The 20,530-nt window shown below is 39.2% G+C and overlaps 1 protein-coding gene across 3 annotated transcripts in view; it reads left to right on the plus strand.

Annotated features, from left to right (window-relative positions):
• The window catches only part of ptbp1b (polypyrimidine tract binding protein 1b), an 81,655-nt gene that overhangs the window by 26,313 nt on the left and 34,812 nt on the right, over positions 1 to 20,530 (plus strand). For all 3 annotated transcript variants that reach the window (XM_055165206.1, XM_055165207.1, XM_055165208.1), the window contains exons 2-5: positions 10,415 to 10,475; positions 16,788 to 16,960; positions 17,849 to 17,995; positions 19,529 to 19,666. In XM_055165206.1, coding sequence (XP_055021181.1) covers positions 10,415 to 10,475; positions 16,788 to 16,960; positions 17,849 to 17,995; positions 19,529 to 19,666 — 519 coding nt within the window. The remainder of the gene's footprint in view (positions 1 to 10,414; positions 10,476 to 16,787; positions 16,961 to 17,848; positions 17,996 to 19,528; positions 19,667 to 20,530) is intronic.

Here is a 20,530-nt window from a genome sequence, read left to right on the forward strand (position 1 = left end):
CCTTCTGATGCAGAGACACATGCACAGACCCCTGTTTGGTCACGATACACACAGAAACCTACATTCGGTGTGTCGATTAAAATTAACATAATCGATGAAATTCTTAATGATCAGTTATCGATTAATCGATTAATCATGCCCATCCCTACTCCAGATTATATTAAAACTATTCAGAAAAGCTTCATTTCTGTCCTGTCAATGGGGCCTTTTTTAAATTAATATCTCTTCAAATGAGCATCTAGTCTGTCTTTCTCTAGTCCGAGTAATATCTGATTTTCAATACTTCTGACATCCTTAAAATGTAGATCTTACTCGGGCTGCAAAATGTGGTTTCGGTTTGATTTTGTAACCCAAATTAATTCACAATTTGTATAGATGCGAAATGAGCAAATCGCAAAGGCTGCAAGTTTTGAAGTTTCTAATCGTTTGATCCACAGATAACAAAATCTCCCGTCTTAATCTGTATAAAACCCCGTAGTTTAGATCTGTACAAACACGTTCTGAAACGTGAGCCCTCTTCTTCTTTTTGTTTTTCTTCTTAATTCTTCTGGACGTGTTTGAAATGTGAACGAGATCCTGTTATTGAAACATAAATCGCGTGTGAATTCAAGATAAAACTGAGGTAATAAACAACTCCGGTGGTGTTAATGTCTGAAAGGAGACGAAAATAGGAACTGATAAACTAATTACCCGTGCCTCTCAGAACAGGTTTGGACAATAAAAAACGTGCGCTGTCTAAATCATGTACGCAAAATACAATAAACCATGGACAATGCATTTCGTACATATTTTAAATTCTGCTTTTACACCTGGATGCCAATTTCCAGTCAAGAACATCGCCTCGAGCCACTAAACCCGTTTTAATACTACTCTGTTCATTTGATTTAACTTCAGTGTCTGCGAGCGGATTGGCTGCTCGGTGGTTTAAGCTCCTCCCACATACTTTCAGCAGTCAGGTGGAGAGACAGAAGCGTGCACAGGGGAAGAAGGAAGAGGGAAACTGTTCAGACTATAATTTACTCTCGATCAAACCTGTTACGAACGCTAAAAGGAGCGACGTTGGGGAAAGGAGTATCTGTGTATCATTCGTTCATTTGTTTTTCAATATAAAACTAGAAATAAGAAAATAAAAGAAACAATGATTTGCTTCATTATTTGTCTCCAAAACCAAAATGAAAAAAACAGATATCGATTTGTTTTTTCAGTTTTTTGATTTTGTGTTTAAATGAAAAATGGAAAAAACGGGAAACGTTATCGGTTTCTGTGATTTAAACTGCGATGATAAACTGGCTGAACCGGGACTGAAACGGGACTAAATGGGACTAAACTGGGACTGGGACTAAAACGGGACTAAAACGGGACTAAAACGGGACTAAACGAGGACTAAACGAGGGACTAAACTGTTTTCAGTCCTGGTCCTGTTCCCGGTCTCAGTCCTGGTCCTGTTCCCGGTCTCAGCCTTGGTCATGTTCCTCATCTCAGTCCTGGCCCTGTTCCTGGTCTCAGTCACGGTCAGCCCTGGTCAGTCCCGGTCTCAGTCCTGGTCCTGTTCCCGGTCTCAGTCCTGGTCCTGTTCCGGTCTCAGTCTGGTCTCTCATCCTGGTCCTGTTCCCGGTCTCAGTCCTGGTCATTTTCCTGATCTCAGTCCTGGTCCTGTTCCCGGTCTCAGTCATGGTCTCAGTCCTGGTCCTGTTCCCGGTCTCAATCCTGGCCTCAGTCCCAGCCTCAGTCCTGGTCCTGTTCCCGGTTTCAGTCCTGGTCCTGGCCTCAGTCCCAGACTCAGTCCTGGTCTCAGTCCTTGTCTCAATAACGGTCTGGTCCTGATCCTGGTCTGGTCCCGGTCTCAGTCTTGGTCTCTTGGTTTAACAAAGAGTTTTAGTATCACAGCCATGATTTAGCCTTTATTTTTTATTGAACCGTATCGAATCGACTTGAAATATATCGTATCGAACTGAAAGTTGAACTGTATCGAGATATGAATCGTATCGGCAACTTCTTAATGACACCCAGTGATACTTAAACTTGCATTTATTCACATACACGTGTTTTATCACTAAAGAAATGCGTTGATAAAATGAATTCTTATTGTGATTGGGCTTGCTTCTCTGCAGATCTGACTTGTAAGTTGGCCCAATGACATCTCCTATATATTGAGCTGAGTATAATAGAGCTTTTTGTGACGTGTTTTTCCATCACGATCCGTCTCTCGGCTCTAAAAATCCACGTCTTAGTTTGTGTTTTTGTTGTCGATGGCTCCCTGGTTTCCTCACGTTCACGTCCAGAGTGGAGCTTGATCGCTGAGATGTTTCCCGTCTTGTCCTTTGGCGGCGTGACCGTTCTGAGCCGGAGCAGATGAGCCGGAGACCTGGCTGCAGCCGGAGATGTGGGAGGAGAGCTCTTTAACTTAATCTGATTGAGCGCAAACACTGCATCCATCAACATCACTGACCGCTCCACGTGACCAAACAGGAAGTGCGCCAGTGATCTGACCAGGCGCGGCGAGCGGAGATGGCTCTGGAGATCTACTGCAGGCAGAATCGCACTCCGCAGCTCGTGTCGTCAGCGTTCCCTCGGGGGCTTTGAGAAGTTATCTGGAAGGAACTCACTTAGATGGAACTTCAACGGGGGAAGCTGATATGTGCTTTTAAACAAATCCATCTCGGATAATGTTACAGTCACATTAACTGACAGTTTTTCAGTCGCTCTCGCCTTTGAGTTAAAAATTAAACACTTAAACACGATCATAAACGCTCATATCGATCGGAGGCTCTTCAGAAAGTGTTGTTTGGATCGATTTTGTATTTCTTATAGTTTTCAGATTCTCTTAAAACTCTTTTTGTTTTGGCAGTGTTTGCTCAATTGCCTCTGTGTGTCATGGTAACTCCTGAACATTCCGCCGTACACATATATGCAGCTTGATGTCACTGTAAAGTATCAGTAGATGCAGGATAGTGGTGGTGAACTTCTCGTCATCTTCATTTGACCGTCCTTCATTGTGTTTGAGGTTAAACTTGTCAGGAGCAGTGCAGCTCAGCCTGGGGCCCGTCTGCAGATGTTAAGTTGGGTTTGGTCAGGAGTACCTAGCTGGAGATTTGGTCGCTCCATAGAGACAAGAAAGTGACGGACCTTTCCCTAAAGAGTTACCTTTTAAGCTGACATACAACATAAAACATAAAACCTACAATAAACCTAAAATAAAACATGAAACCATAAAACATAAAACACAAAACCCATGCAAATATTGTTCAAGCGGCTTTTGAGGTTAAAATAAGTCCACTGTGCACTGTCTGCATCTAATTATAAATCTTTTTATTTTCTTAGAATTATTAAGTGCACCTTGGCCTCAGGGGCGGACTGGCAGAACTCTCTGAGGTCAGAGTCCAGAACGGCCGTCTGGTCCACTGGCCGTCAGCTTTACTAAAGGCAGAGGGCTCTAATACGATAATTTGTCGAGCCGACAAAGGAGAGTGTGTTACATGTTGTTTATAACTAGGAATGGGCATGATTAGTCGACTAATCGATAATTGATCATTAATAATTTTGTCAATCATGTTCATTTTTAATCAAGAAATTGAATGTAGGTTGCTGTGCGTATCGTAGTGTAAGGCCACGAGTCATGGTGCATGTTTACGCAGTATCCCGGTTAATGCAACATAAAGTTCAGTCTTTTCATCACAACAGAAGCCAAAAAAAGCACCAAAAAAAAGCGTTATATAAATAAAGACTTACTAAAATAAATAAAGTGAGTGAAATGATGTTAAATAAAGAGCTGTGCTAAGAGCAGCACCTACAGTTTATGTAAATTAGTCATGGGGTTTTAAATTTCATTAAACAAAAGTGTCCAAGCTGCATTAAACACATTATAATGTCAAACGGGCTGATGTGGCTCTAGGGTGTTTTTGGTTTATATGTTGTAAAGTTGAGTTTATTTATGCAGATTAAAATTATCATCATTATTATTATTATTAATTAAAAAAACACGTTAATGTTTAATCGAAAATCTATTGTTAATTTTCCTGACAGTTGATTAAAAAAATTTAATCGAATGGCCATCCCTAGTTTCAACATGTGTCAAAGATGTTGATCAGAAAACTTAAGGAGAAAGGCGGATGGGAAAAGGTTAAATACAGAAGAGCTCAGTCACTTTGAAATGAATCGATTTAGGCGTCTTTGTTAGTAAATCATCAGAAGTAGTTAATATTTGCGTGTTTTCTTCAATAATTTCATTATTGTTGAAATGGTAATGGTATTTGCTGGGGAAAAGTCCAGGGCTGTTTTTTTGGTCCCTGTCTGTCCCCGATTAGCATGCTAGTTGTTTTTAATTTAACTTTTTATGGCACAACTCCGTTCTGGCCTCTGAAAATGGTGAAAAGTTCTTATAAACTCATTGCTCCGAATACATAAGTGAGGAATAACTTTGGACCGATGCAAAACGCTTAAAGTTAAAGTAGTTCTGCTTTTCACATTTTTTAAGGACTTAAGTTTGTAAAGCTGTGGATTCTAACTTGGTTCAAAATGTTGGACAGATGGACGGCCTCGCTCTGGTCCCAGGGCGGTTAGGAGAGACTCCAGTGTCAAACACACTCAGGTTTCTATTCTATAATTTATGTGAGATCCAGTGATGAGATGCGAGACTGGGGCAGGACGGAAACCCCAGGATTTTATTCATAAAACTGAAACCAAAAAAATGTATTCAGCCAATTTTATACGTAAAAAATCTAATCTAAAAGGGAAAAAAATTATCATTGCCATAGGTTTTACTGTCTTTAAAATGTAAAAAAAAATAGGGTAACACTTTATAATAACTACACCTTATTTAGCCTTAATAAAGCATGAACAAAGGCTTAATTAATAATGAACAAAGGCTTAATTAATAGTGATTCACGCTTAGTAACTACTTAATTACTACCTTAAATAGCACTCACTTAATTTGCCTGTGCTCTAAATAGTTACTCATAATTATTTCATACTTAATTACTCATGAACTAACCATTTGTGCATTTATTAATCATTAGTAAGCCATGAGAGAATGATTTACTATATACTATGATAATTCAGGCAGCTGTTATCTGTTAAGTCTTTTTGAGAGCTTTTCTAAAGTGAAAACAAATTATGCATTATTAAGCATTTACTAAGCGTGAATCATTATTAATTAAATCTTTGTTCATTATTAATTAAGTCTTTGTTCATGCTTTATTAAGGCTAAGTAAGGTGTAGTTATTATAAAGTGTTACCAAAAATAGAAACAGTTTGAAGTGGTCTAAAGTTATTCCTCACTTAAGTTATGCATTCAAAGCGTCATCAGGGCAGCCGCAGGGTCTTAAAAGTCTTAAAAAGGTCTTAAATTTAATGTTCCTAAATTAAGGTCTTAAAAAGTCTTAAATTAGGTTGTTCAAGTCTTGTTTTTTTTTCACAAAGGTCTTAAATTTCATTAGCTTATTTTTTTGTAAACTTAACCGAGCTGCAGTGCGACAAAAAAAAAGTGAATTCATCTAACGTCAATGAACGTCTAATTTGTAGTATGCGCAAACAGTGCTTTTAGTTTGTCTCGTTAGAATGTTATAAATTATTTTTTGGCCATTTTACAAGCAATGCATCCTACTATAAAGGAGTTCTGGATGAAATTTTATAATTAAAGTATTTTTTGTTATTTAAAGCAGTGAGAAATGGTCATTATTTGAATTGAATCTGTTTTTTATTTGTTGTTTTTTTTTTTTGCTCGCATAATGGGTGCGATGTTGGTCTTAATTTTCATTTAAGTGGTCTTAAAAAGAGTTAAATTTGAAGTAGTACCTGGAGATCATAATGGAGGTCATAATTGTCAGGGATGCACCGATCCGACACCAAAACAATTCCGGATCGAACATCGGCCTCTAAATATCGGTTCAGCTGATCCCGCTTGAACACGTTGATGTAAAAGACTTTTCACTTGTTCTTGTTGGCCAAGAAAGTCTCATGACGTTTGCGTTTTTATTTGCACAGCAGTTTTATAGTTTCTGTTTGTGTAATCTGTAGCAAAATGTACCAGAACTTCCTGATTCTAGATCTGTACTTAAATCCTTTTATGCCTGATCAAAGTCCTCCTGGTTAAGTTAATATGGGTTGGTCCTGGTTGAGTCCTGGCTCAAAGAGGTCCCTTTCCGGCCTACGTTGATGAGCGATTAGTCAGGACATTGCGATTGGCTGACATTTGTAATAAGACAAAAGTAAATATTTATAATGTGCAGAATCAGGTTTAGGGCCTGTCCACACGACAAAGTTTTTTGGACGAAACGGTGAAGTTTTTATTTGTTTTGGCATTTTGTCCACACAGAGCCGGTGTTTTGAGTGGACGAAAACAGTTTTTTTTTTGAGAATGGGTTCCAGAGTGGAGAAATCTAAGAACACCGGCATTGTGTTGTCGCGTGTGAACAAGCAAACTGCAGATTTTGGAAAACGATAATGTTGTGACTAGGGATGGGCATTCGATGAAATTTTCTTAATCGATCGTCGGAAGAATTAACGATTGATTATCGATTAATCATTAATGTTTTTATATTAAAATGATCATCATTATTATTACTATCCTCACTACTAATCTGCATAAATAAATTCAACTTGACCACATATAAACCGTAACAACTCTAGAGCCACATCAGCCCGTTTGACATTATAATGTGTGTTTAATTCAGTTTTGTTCAAATCTCACAGAAACAAAACTTAAAACCGCATCACTAATTTGCATAAACTCAGCGAAAATTAAAAAAACAGCTCTTGTGTCGCTGATGTGGTTCAAATTCTGTCGGATTAAAAGACATGACTCAGGTGAATACAGATTAGTGTGACCAGATTTGCGTTTGTCAAAACCAGGACACCGTACGGGGGGAGGGAGGTGGGGACTCGTCATCCACATTGAGCGACTCTCACCTGGAAAAACTTTTTCCCACTGGACACAGAAACATATGTGCTGCTTTATACACTGTGCACATGGACTCACACTTGTCCCGAACGCAACGGAAAGTGTGGAATTTCTTGTACAAGTCATCGTTAAATCCACATTTGTGCTTCGGTTCGTTACAGACTGACCCACTGTTTGTGTCTCGCTCCTTCTGATGCAGAGACACATGTACACACCTGTTTGGTCACGATACACACAGGAACCTACATTCGGTTTGTCGATTAAAATTAACGTTATCGATGAAATTCTTAATGATCAATTATCGATTAATCGACTAATCATGCCCATCCCTACTCTCCAGCCTAAATATTAGTTTTGTAAGTCTAATGGTTTAGGTCTGTTAATCCCCGCTTAGTTCTTGTTTAGTCTTGGTTTAGTCCCTTTGTGTCCTGTTTTAAGCCTGGCGTATATTGGTGATTTTTGACTCTTTTTGAGCCGATTTTTCTCTCGTGTGACTGTTTTTGGGATCGGCTTTTGGCTTAAGCGTGTGTCGTGCTTCGTGTAGTAAACATGGTAACGAGAACCGATTTAATACCTCGTGACCAGCTGCAGATCGGCAATCGTAGGTCAAAAGAATATCAAACCTGTCGCCTCTCGCATCCGAGCATCGGATCGTGAAGTGTGAGAACATGAATCGTGAACTGTGAGCTTTTAAACCCTGTGATTTGGTCGTTCAGTTTGAGCTGGAGCTGAGTGAAACGATCGAAAATATTGCACAGTGTACGTCCGGCGTTAGTCCACGTGTTTGGGTTCTTTCACATCGGCAACAATTGGTGCGCCAAACGTTTCATTGGGACCAGAAGATCTTAGTTCGGTTCGTTTTCGTTGTTGTGAAAGCTTCAGTCGCACTCGGATCCGCACTAAATCAAGAGGACCGAGATCTCAAAAAAGAGGTGGTCTCGGTCCTCTTGACTCCGCACCAAATGCCGAACTCTGGTGCGGTCCCTCTGGTGAGAACGCCAAACCACAGACGGTGGATCCAAACGAACTTTTCGAAATACGTCATGGGAGGAGATGCTAATTATTTCATTTCCTATTTGTGGTGAGTGAAGAAGAGATGGGGCGAACCTCAAACCGTAGCCTGTGTTAACCCTGCTATAGTCACGGGTGTAGTAGTATGCAGTAGCAGTAGCGTAGTAGTAAAGTAGTAGTAGTACAGTAGCGTGAGTAAAAGATTAAAGGTATAGTTAGCAGTGATAACCGTGTCACTAAACAGGACAAACAGACTAAACCGGGACTAAAACACATGGACTAAAACTGGGGACTAAAAGGACTAAACCGGGACTAAAAGGACTAAACCAGGACTAAACCAGGACTTAAACCGAGACTAAACCAGGACTTAAACCGCGACTAAACCGGGTAAAGGACTAAACCGGGACTAAACCGGGACTAAACCGGGACTAAAACTGGGACTAAAAGTGGGACTGAAACGGCACTAAACCGGGACTAAACCGGGTCTAAACCGGGACTAAACCGGGACTAAAACCGGGACTAAAACGGGTCTGAACCGGGACTGAACCGGGACTGAATCGGGTCTAAACCGGGTCTGAACCAGGACTAAACCAAGACTAAACCGGGACTAAACCGGGACTAAACCGGGACTAAACCGGGACTAAAACCGGGACTGAAACGGCACTAAAACGGCACTAAAACGGGACTAAAACGGGACTAAAACAGGACTAAAACATTCTCAGTCCTAGTCTGGTCCCGGTCTCAGGACTGATCACCTGACAGTCTACAGGGGCACACCTCTGGGCCCGTCCCGACAATCCTGGTTCAGTCTTTTTTAGTCCTGGTTTTGTCCTGGTTTAGTCCGTGTACAGCTCCAAAGTCCAGTATAACATATTAAGTCACGAAAACGGGAAACGGTCGTTATCCATTTTTTCCATTATTAATTTAAACACAAAATCGAAAACTGAAAAAATGAATCATTATCTGTTTTTTATTTTGATATATTGTCAAGAATATTTTTTGGTGTATTTTACAAAATAATTTTGTACAAGAGCTGCAATTGTGTTGACATTTTCACTGTTTTGATGAGTAAAATTGGTGTTTTTCGTCTTAACAGACTGAGTGGACTTTGTATCACAGCCATGATTTAGCCTTTGTTTTTCACTGAACTGTATCGATTCGATTTGAAGTATATCGTATCGAATCATGACCTTTGCATTGACGTACGTATTGTATGGACAACTTCTTAAAGATACCCAGCCCTAATCATCACATTAAATGAAGCGATGTTTTGATATTTCCAATATTTTTGCACACCCCTAATGATGATATAGTATCGATATCCTGCATTGCTGTATCGATATATCTCCAAGAGTGTTTTTGGTATATTTTACTAAATACAGTTTTGTTGTTTGTTCAGAGGAAGAAAACTCATGTACGTGACACATTTGACATTTTCACTGATGATTTAATGATTGATTTTGATGATTAAAATGTTTGTGTTTCATTTTAACTTTGCACGAGAAGTTGGTACCAGAGCCGATGACCCCTTCCTCCTTCCTCCTTGCTCGATGTGACAAAGGAGAAGGAAACATGGGTCTGGTCAAGTGGTAACGGAGGGAAACAGGCAGATTTTTGACATTCAAATGTCTCTTATTCAGAAACTAGAGGGACTATTGAAATAAGTAAAGTATCAGAATGTAGGAAAGAGTTACACTCCAACAGGGTCAAGTTAAACCTGTGATATTCTTTCAAGTTGTTGACAAAAAATTTAAAAACTCATGTCGGTAACGGAGGGAATGAAATATGCAGCACTTTTTGGGCAATAAATCCAAACAGTGATAACTCTTGGTTCTCACTTACATATCCTTAACAAACTGGTTTGAATATTTGCTTCATATAGTTTTCTACCATATGGTACAAGATTAGGTTGAAAAACCTCTTACTTTTTGACTCATGAGATTTTTTTATTAAGAAAGTTCATGGTAACGGAGGGAAAAGTAACGGAGGGAAAATTTTACAAACAAGTAGAAGGTGCAGGATTTTACATAATTTGTCGCTTTTTTCTTCTGAATACTTTAATATTACTTCAAAATGAAAGGAAACTATTTCTATAAAATATGTCAGTCCTTCCAAGCAAATTTTTATCATTTTAAAAATTTTTTTTTTGAAAAATCATGTACCTTCATCAACAGTTCAAAGATGGAATAACACAAGATATGATGAAATACATCCATTTATTTACATTTTTTTTTTTGGAATTTCAAAAATGGTTAACAGTTTCATAAACATATGTGTTCAAACTTTAGTCAAAAATGGTACTGAAAAAAAACAGAACAGTTTAAACATAAAGTTGTAACACATACAGTTTCATAAACATACAATACATATGTATCTGTTCAATACATTTTATATCAGATGCATTAACTTGAATTTTTAGCCTTGTTGTTTACTTCTGCTTGATCGGGGCCACATGTTTTATTTGGAGAGTGAAATCCTAAATGTGTCTCCCCCTTGTGGTTGCAGAGAGGATCTGACGAGCTTCTGTCCAGCGTCTCCAACGGCCCGTATATCATGAGCACCACAGGTAAGAACTGCAAGAACTCACACACACACACACACACACAGAGCACACACACACACACACACACACACACACACACAGAGCACACACACACAGAGCACACACACACACACACACACACACAGAGCACACACACACACACACACACACAGAGCACACACACACACACACACACAGAGCACACACACACACACACACACACACACACACAGAGCACACACACACACAGAGCACACACACACACACACACACACACAGAGCAGATCTGGTTGATATGAAACCGATATAATGGGAGTTGGAGCTGCCGATAGTCAATATAATCACCGATATATTTAGTGACGTAAAAATTCACTGTAAATCTTGAATTGTTTAAAAAAACTTAGGTTTGGCTCTAGTGGATTTTAAATTGTTTATTTAGGCAACATTTATTGTTATTCTGCATCTTTACATCATATTTACAGACAGTAAGTCGGACTAATGGCATTTTTGCATCACATTCTAGACACTAGTGATGGGTTTTCCAGTTCTTTTTAGAGAACCGGCTCTTTTGGCTCGGCTCACTAAAAGCTGCTGGCTCTTTCGGCTCCCAAGCGGCTCTTCAGATTGTTTTGTGGCAAGCAGGACTAAACCAGGTCTAAAGCAGGTCTACTGCTAACTACTTTCTTCATTATTTGTCTCTAAAACCAAAATGAACAAACAGATAATGATTTATTTTTTCAGTTTTCGATTTTGTGTTTAAGTGAGTAATGGAAAAAATGGATAACGGATGTTTTCATGACTGAATGCCGGACTGAACCAGGACTGAACCAGGACTAAAGCAGGACTAAACCAGGATTTAAACCAGGACTTAAACTGGAACTTAATCCAAGACCTAAACCAGGACTTAATCCAGGATTTAAACCAGGACTTAAAACAAGACTAAACCAGGACTAAACCAGGACTAAAAACAAGACTAAATCCAGAATAAACCAGGACCAGAAACAAGACTAAACCAGGACGAGAAACAAGACTAAATCCAGAATAAAACAGGACTAAACCAGGACTAAACCAGGACTTAAAACAAGACTAAATCCAGAATAAACCAGGACTAAACCAGGACTAGAAACAAGACTAAACCAGGACTAGAAACAAGACTAAACCAGGACTAGAAACAAGACTAAACCAGGACTACAAGCAAGACTAAATCCAGAATAAACCAGGACTAAACCAGGACTGAACCAGGACTGAACCAGGACTGAACCAGGACTGAACCAGGACTGAACCAGGACTAAACCAGGAACCAGGACTAAACCAGGACTAAACCAGGACTAAACCTGGTCCCGGTCTCAGTCCCGGTCACCCGACAGCCTATGCGGGCGCACCTCTGGGCCTGTCCCGACACTCCTGGTTCAGTCCGTATATGGCGCAAAAATCCGGCATCGCAGTTTAAATCATGAAAACGGGAAACGATCATTATCCGTATTTTCCATTTTTCATTTAAACACAAAATCAAAAACTGAAAAAATGAATCATTATCCGTTTTTTTCATTTTGGTTTTAGAGCCAAATAATGAAGAAAATAGTTGTTTTTTCGTTTTCTTTTTTTGGTTTTATATTGAAAAACAACTGAACGAATGACACACGGATTCTCCTGTCCCTCTCTGTGACACAGACGATCACGTGACCAGATTTACAGATCAGTTTGTCGATCTGATACCAAAAAATGTCCCTTTTACTGGAGCTGCTCCCCCACAGACCACAGCGAAGTCCATAGTGCTGGCCTCCACAGACTGGTAAAAGATTTCTTGCTGCACACGTTGAAAGACCTGAGGAAGTCGAGTCTCCTCTTGCCGTTTTGTACACAGTGTTTCTGTTGTCCCTCCAGTCCAGCCTGCATTAACTTTAGTATTTGTTTACCCAAATCACACAGCTGAACAGAACCGCACTGTCTGGAAACACGGGATGATCTGTGTTTAATCCAGACAATATTATCAGTTCGTACGTTACTTTTTAAACTCTGTGTTAATCTCTTGCATTATGGCCCGATAAATTGGTATTTTAGCTGAGATTACCTTGTGACGGTAGGAGCGGCGTTTCCTCTTTTGTGAAATCCGAGCTCTTGCGTATGGCAAAACAGAATTTTTGACCTTTGAATCATCTTATTTTTCTTCCTCAAAACATTCCATGAGACTTCCCTCACCGTGAAGCCCGTGCATCCCTCAGCCCTCTGCTTTCAGACGCACGACTCACTAGAACAGGGGTCACCGAGCTTTCTGAAACCGAGAACTATTTCATGGACACACTGAGTCATACGAAGGGCGACCAGTTTGATACGCTCTTCTGAAATAACACGTGTGCTCAGTTTGTCTTTAGTTATACATTATTAATAATTACCGTATTTTCCGGGCTATTGGGGGCACTCTTAAGCCTCCAACCCCATCAAAAAAACGACTGCACGCCTCACAATCCAGAGCGCCGCACGCATACACACACGGAGCAGACGGCGACCGCGCGACGAAAAACACCCGCAACCACACTCATCACTCCACGCCGACGAGGAACGGAACGGAGGAACGAACCGAAAAAGCGAGCGCGACGTGCCGCTTCTAGACACGACTGAACAACTGAGTCACTGCGAACACGTCGACAATCCGTTGGTCCCAGACAGCACCCTCCCTACACGCCACAACTGAACAAAGCCCAGAGTCACCGTGAACGAACAAACAAACAAAACCACTCACCCATCACACTGTTGTGTTTCCTTTAAAGTCCAATGCGGTTTATTTGTGAAAAAAGTTCGAAAATAGACCATTTCAATGACAGTGCGCCTTATAATCCAGAGCCCCGAATAGTGTGGAAAATACGGTAATTAATGATAATCATCTTTGTGAAGACACTGATCACGTTAATTATTTCTCACAATAATTATCAACAATGACAGAAAAGTGGGAAACAGAGATCAATATTCAGCACTTTAACTTTATTCATCTCAGTAATTGTTATATTTTTAAGTGCAGTGTTACAATTATCATCGTTGCTTCTGTGAGTGTGTTAATGTGCACATCAATGTCCCGGGTATAAATGCACTTTCCCCGTTTCTTGACATAATCTTACAAATGCACAAGCTCAAAAATTATATATTTAATAAACCAGGTAAAAATACAAACAACCATGAGCTCCAACCATGAGGACACTGCACAGATCCATGTTTCCAAACTCTGTTGTACAAATTCTACTGCAGCAAATTCTGAACTAAAATCTTCTGCATAAATAAACTCAACTTTACCACATATAAGCCATAACTCCTCTAGAACCACATCAGCCCGTTTGAGATTATGATGTTTTTTAATGCAGCTTTGCCACATTTGTTTGCATTTTACAGAAATGAAACTTAAAACCACATGACTCATTTGCATAAATTGTGCTGATCATTCATTTAAATCGCTTCTCTAAACTTCATGTATAATGAACATATATGAACATTTAAGATATTGTCATTTTTAAATCTATATAAATTACGAGTGTAACAATAACCGAAATATCGTGATGTCGTATCGTCAAAGTTCTCACAATAATATCGTGGACCATCACAATATATCGAATTACAAGGCTCTTAAATGCTTTAATGAAGAGTTATGATGCAGCAATAGTAAAAAAAAAAAAAAAAAAAGACAGCAGGAACTACATAGACCATGATCCTTTGCTCCATTTCAGTGCAGATACAAGAAGAAGTAACAGTTCTAACACTTTTAAGTCTTAGTTGTTTGGATTAAGTTTTGTCGAGGCATTTTAAGAGGAAAAAGTAGAATATTCACAGTTTTATTCACAGCCTCCACAAAATATCGCAATAAATATCGTACCGTGAGCTTTGAATATCGTTACACCCCTAATATAAATGCAAGGATGATTTAAAAAAAAAGAAGTGCAGCAGAATAAAATAAAATCGTAGATGCAGTTCACTAATGAGTCGCGCTGTTTTTAGAACCGGCCTGCGGGTGACTCACGTAGTCCTTGGGGCGACCTGGGACCGTGTTGGTGAGCAGTTTTGGGAAGGTGACTTTTAAAATGTAATCCCCTACAGATTACAGATTACATACCCCAAAATGTAGTTTGTAACATAATCCATTAAATTACTTATTAATGTAATCTGAATACTTTGGATTACTTGACATTGTCATGCTTTTTAGTTTAATTCTGGTTTTAGTCCTGGTTTTAGTTCTGGTTTTAGTCCTGGTTTAGTCCTAGTTTAGCTCTGGTTTTAGTTCTGGTTTTACTCCTGGTTTTAGTTCTGGTTTAGTCCTAGTTTAGTCCTGGTTTTAGTCCTGATTTAGTCCTAGTTTAGTCCTAGTTTAGTTCTGGTTTTAGTCCTAGTTTAGTCCTGGTTTAGTCCTAGTTTAGTCCTGGTTTTAGTTCTGGTTTAGTCCTAGTTTAGTCCTGGTTTAGTCCTAGTTTAGTCCTGGTTTTAGTTCTGGTTTAGTCCTAGTTTAGTCCTGGTTTAGTCCTGGTTTTAGTCCTGGTTTAGTTCTGGTTTTAGTCCTGGTTTAGTCCTAGTTTATTTCTGGTTTTAGTCCTGGTTTTAGTCCTGGTTTAGTCTTGGTTTAGTCCTGGTTTAGTCCTAGTTTAGTCCTAGTTTATTTCTGGTTTTAGTCCTGGTTTTAGTTCTGGTTTAGTCTTGGTTTTAGTCCTAGTTTATTTCTGGTTTTAGTCCTGGTTTAATCCTGGTTTTAGTCCTGGTTTAGCCCAAAATGTGAAAACAGTAAAATACCTCTGTGTAATCCATTTATTTCAACAAAGTAACTGTAATCCAATTACCACTCACTGAAACAGTAACTGTAACTGAATACAGTTACTCATAATTTGTACTCTGATTACATAACTCCAGTACATGTAATCTGTTACTCCCCAACACTGTCGGTGACTCCTGCACTAGAACTTCATGTCGGTTTAGTATTTGTGGTTGCTGTCTGTTTATTTGATTTTTAAAAAAATCTCTGAATACACCTAAATATTTCCTGTTGCACCAGTGTCTTTACATTTCCTTCTAAACTCCTTCTCAGATAACACATGAGTCACGGCCTTTTACCGTCAAAGCACAACTCACAACTGTCTCTAATATTTGTTATTTAAATTGAATCACTCTTGTTCATATGTTACAAAGTCGTGTCATGTGTGTTTAATTAGTGCAGATCCAGATGAGCCTCGTCTCACGTTTGAACAGAGTGTGAAAATGACAAATAAAAAGCCCATGTTTTCAGTCCAGGCCCAAATAAATTTAATCTATGGGTCCAGTCAAGTGGTAACGGAGGGAAACAGGGGCAGATTTTTGACATTCAAATGTCTCTTATTCAGAAACTAGAGGAACTATTGAAATAAGTAAAGTATCAGAATGTAGGAAAGAGTTACACTCCAACAGGGTCAAGTTAAACCTGTGATATTCTTTCAAGTTGTTGACAAAAAATTTAAAAAACTCATGTCTGTAACAGAGGGAATGAAATATGCAGCACTTTTTGGGCAATAAATCCAAACAGTGATAACTCTTGGTTCTCACTTACATATCCTTAACAAACTGGTTTGAATATTTGCTTCATATAGTTTTCTACCATATGGTACAAGATTAGGTTGAAAAACCTCTTACTTTTTGAGTCATGAGATTTTTTATTAAGAAAGGTCATGGTAACGGAGGGAAAAGTAACGGAGGGAAAATTGTTCAAGCAAGTAGAAGGTGCATGATTTTACATAATTTGTCGCTTTTTTCTTCTGAATACTTTAATATTACTTCAAAATGAAAGGAAACTATTTCTATAAAATATGTCAGTCCTTCCAAGAACATTTTTTATCATTTTAAATACATAAAAAAAAAAAAAATCATGTACCTTCATCAACAGTTCAAAGATGGAATAACACAAGATATGATGAAATACATCCATTTATTTACATGATTTGCAGGTCTTTGAAATTTGGGAAATAATTTTTGTTCCATGTTTCATACATGGTCTGTTTAAAACGTATGGAACTTTAGAACCAAAAATGGTACAGAAAAAAGGTCAACAGTTCCATGAACAGATACATATGTACTCTAGTTTAATACATTTTTATATCAGATGCATTAACTTGGATTTTTGGCCTTGTTGTTTACTTCTGCTTGACCGGGCCCACATGTAGCATTTTCTATTTCTTTTCTAAATACTTTAGATAATCTTGTCTAAATGAAATGTCTAAGCCACTCTGTTCCACCTGCTGATGTCATGAGGTGCTGTACTCCCTCTTCAGAGATTTCCCCTCTGTGTTTTTATTTATATTCTGTTTAACTGTGTTTTTTTTTCCTCTTGTGCCGTAGCCAATGGCAGTGACAGCAAGAAGTTCAAAGCAGAGATGCGTGGCGTGGGCTCTCCCTCTCGCGTGCTGCACATCCGCAGACTCCCCACGGACGTCACGGAGACGGACGTCATCAGCCTGGGCCTGCCCTTCGGAGACGTCACCAACCTGCTCATGCTCAAGGCCAAGAACCAGGTACGGGACCAGAACAGTACAACTGATGATGAGGAGGAGAGTTAGAGGAGGAGTGTCAGAGGAGTGAGTGTCAGAGGAGTGAGTGTCAGAGGAGTGAGTGTCAGAGGAGTGAGTGTCAGAGGAGTGAGAGTCAGAGGAGTGAGTGTCGGAGGAGTGAGTGTCGGAGGAGTGAGTGTCGGAGGAGTGAGTGTCGGAGGAGTGAGTGTCGGAGGAGTGAGTGTCGGAGGAGTGAGTGTCAGAGGAGTGAGTGTCAGAGGAGTGAGTGTCAGATGGAGCAGAGGAGGCAGAAAGGAGGGTCAGAGGAACACAGAGGATATGGTCAGATGGGTCAGAAGAGCAGACGAGAGGGTTTGAGGAGCAGAGGATGTAGAGGAGAGGGTCAGAAGGAGCAGAGGATGCAGAAGAGTGTGTTAGAGGAGCAGAGGATGTAGAGAAGGTTGGATAGAGCAAAGGATGCAGAGAAGAAGGTTGGATGGAGCAGAGGAGGCAGAGGAGAGGATCAGAAGGAGCAGAGGATATAGAGGAGAGGGTCAGAGGAACAGAGGACAGGGTCAGATGGGTCAGAGGAGCAGACGAGAGGGTCTGATGGAGCAGAGGATGTAGAGGAGAAGGTTGGTTAGAGCAGAGGATGCAGAAGGGAGGGTCAGATGGCGCAGAGGATGTAGAGGAGAGGGTCAGATGGGTCAGAGGCGCAGACGAGAGGGTCTGGAGAGGGATGGAGCAGAGGATGCAGATGAGCAGGTTAGACAGAGCAGAGGAGGTCAGAGAAGACGGTCAGATGGAGCAGAAGATGTAGAGGAGAAGGTCAAATTCAGCAGAGGAGAAGGTCATAGAAGCAGAGGAGGGGTCAGAAGAACAGAGGATGTGACGTGTCTCGTGTGCGTTCAGGCGTTCCTGGAGATGAGGTCAGAGGACGCCGCCGAGAGCATGGTGGCGTATTACTCGACTGTGCTGCCCGTGGTCAGGAATCAGCCGGTGCACGTCCAGTTCTCCAACCACAAAGAGCTCAAGACGGACAACTCTCCAAACCAGGAGGTATTTAGTGCTAGATCCTCACTTTAAATCATTTTTTTATGAAGTTAGACAAATTATAATACACAAATTAATAATCAGTTTATAAAAGGAAAAAAGACAGTCGGAAATGGAAATTAATGTAACTTTGGATGATATTACCAATGATGATATTTGTCATAAAGGGGTGGGAAGTCAAATTTGGAAGGAGTTTGACTGGAAGATTAAGAAATTAAGACTCTTTAGAACCCCGCTGAAAACTTTTATCTCAAAATATTGGAGGAATTAGGGCTGCTGTATTATAGAAAAAATTGAAAAAAAATCATTATCACGATTATTTTGGTCAATATTGAAATCACGATTATTCAAACGATTATTTTTTTTGTTACAAGATGCATTTATTCAGCATTTCTCTCTCCAAACTAACACTTTGTTATTGATGTATAAAAATTAAAATGAATAAAATAAACTTTGAACATGAAATAAGGCAGAAAAACATAAATGTATCCAAAATAAACTCTATATGCAGCTCTTCTACAATCTCTCTACATTAAAAAATAAAATAAATAGACTTATTTATACGAAAATATACCAAAATAAACATTGTTGAGCTTAATCATTATATAAGTTTGGAAATAGTTTGACACACAAATCAAAATCACGATCAAAATTCAATTAATTGCAGAGACTTAGGAGGAACTGTGGACTTGTGGGTGACTAAAACTCACATATTTTGTGACTGTCCCGATATATAATGTTTCTAGATTGATGTTAAACAATCCAATAAATTATTATAAATAACAATCCAATAAATTATTATAAATAAAGCCAGTTAAAGGAAGGCCAACTGATAAAAAAAAAAAAAAAAAAAGTTTAAAAGATGATACTGATGGTTAGTGTGTTAGACTTTTTTTTTAAAATTATCACTCAGATTGTTCCTCGCACTAACCCCTCGAACAGAAATCACTTTTTTTCTTTGTTCTTATCTTCTTTTTTTTTTTAAAGATGCCAGTTTTTTGGGTTTTTTTCCCATTTATGGTCATACAAACTAATAGAATTTTGTGCCTTTGTTAACATTATTATTTATCGTTTATTTATATTTATCATTATTGTTGTACTGTGTAACATTTTCATTTCTCTGAACTATTTTAAGTATGATCTAAGACAGGGGTGTCAAACTCATTTTGGTCCGGGGGCCGTATCCAACCGACTTTGATCCCAAAGGGGCCGGATCAGAAAACTCATGTCATATAAACCCCAAAAATAACAATAAGTTCAAATATTTGTGCAGAGAAACACAAATCTATTACACAAATCTTTTTTAATTGATGAACTCTTTCTTATTATAATATTATAACTATTACGAACAACCTGAAACTTTAAGAAAAATTCAATTTCAACACACACGCAGAAAATTAACAATATTTTAATAAAAAATATAATTAAAATATTTTAGTAGAAAATCACCCAAGGGCCACATTAAAGGTCTTGGAGGGCCGGATCTTGACACCTGTGATCTAAGAGTACTGTGTTGTATTTCTCGTCCCGCTCCTGTAGAGGGCGCAGGCAGCTCTCCGTGCCCTCAGCTCGTCCCACCTGGACCCCGCCGCCCCGCCCCCCAGCGCCGTGCTGCGTGTGGTGGTGGAGAACATGGTGTGTGCCCCGGGCGCCGTCACGATGGACACGCTCTACCAGGTAAACCGCCTACAAACGAACGACTCAACAAATACTACTGTTACCGTTACTGCTAAAACTGCCGCTCCTGTTACTACCAGAGGCGAGGACTTGGACTTGAGTCAATATTTTTAGGACTTGAGACTTGACTTGATAAAACGGACTAAGATTCGGGACTCGACTTGGGACTTGAGGCCTGTGACTTGAGAAAACTTGATGCTTCTCCTAAACAAATATATGTTTTTATAAAAATACTTTTCTCTTTACAGAACATGTCACTCCTACTTCAGCTCAGATATTTGTTAAAAATCTGAGCGGAGATCAAATTTTTGACAATTATGCACTAAAATGTTAAAATAAGGTCAAGGAGCGGTGTACATTTCTATTTTAGACACATTTACACAACTAATCAGTAGAAAAAAAGTGATTTTGGCTCTTTAAGTGACAATTTCTGAGAAAGTTAAACCGAAAAGTACAAAAATCCAGGGAACAGCGGTGACTTCTAAAAGAGTATACCTCCACCTACGTCATCGACACAAAAAACAGACTGTTTATGAGTAAGGAACACATTTTTCAGACATATTAAACCCAAAATCTGCAAATTTCTCTGATCTGGCCAAGATTGTTAAAGCTTATATCAGGTTATTCATCTTGTTTTCAGTTTTATTAGCTACTTACAAGTTCAGAGACGACTTAATCTAGACTAAACGTCATTTATTTTAAGATAACTTTCTTGCCAAGTAAAATTATCTTGCTGCGTGGACAGAGAATTTCACTACTTTTAAGTCATTTTCTGATAGATTTAAGTGTTTATATTTTACATTTTGGCCAAGCTTTTTTGCTCTGAAAATGGAACAGAACTGGGACTGTCCCTATGGAAGTCAC

This window comes from Boleophthalmus pectinirostris, unplaced genomic scaffold, assembly GCF_026225935.1.
Source record: "Boleophthalmus pectinirostris isolate CB_2022bp ecotype Guang Dong unplaced genomic scaffold, ASM2622593v1 HiC_scaffold_7, whole genome shotgun sequence".
Lineage (NCBI taxonomy): Eukaryota > Metazoa > Chordata > Actinopteri > Gobiiformes > Gobiidae > Boleophthalmus > Boleophthalmus pectinirostris.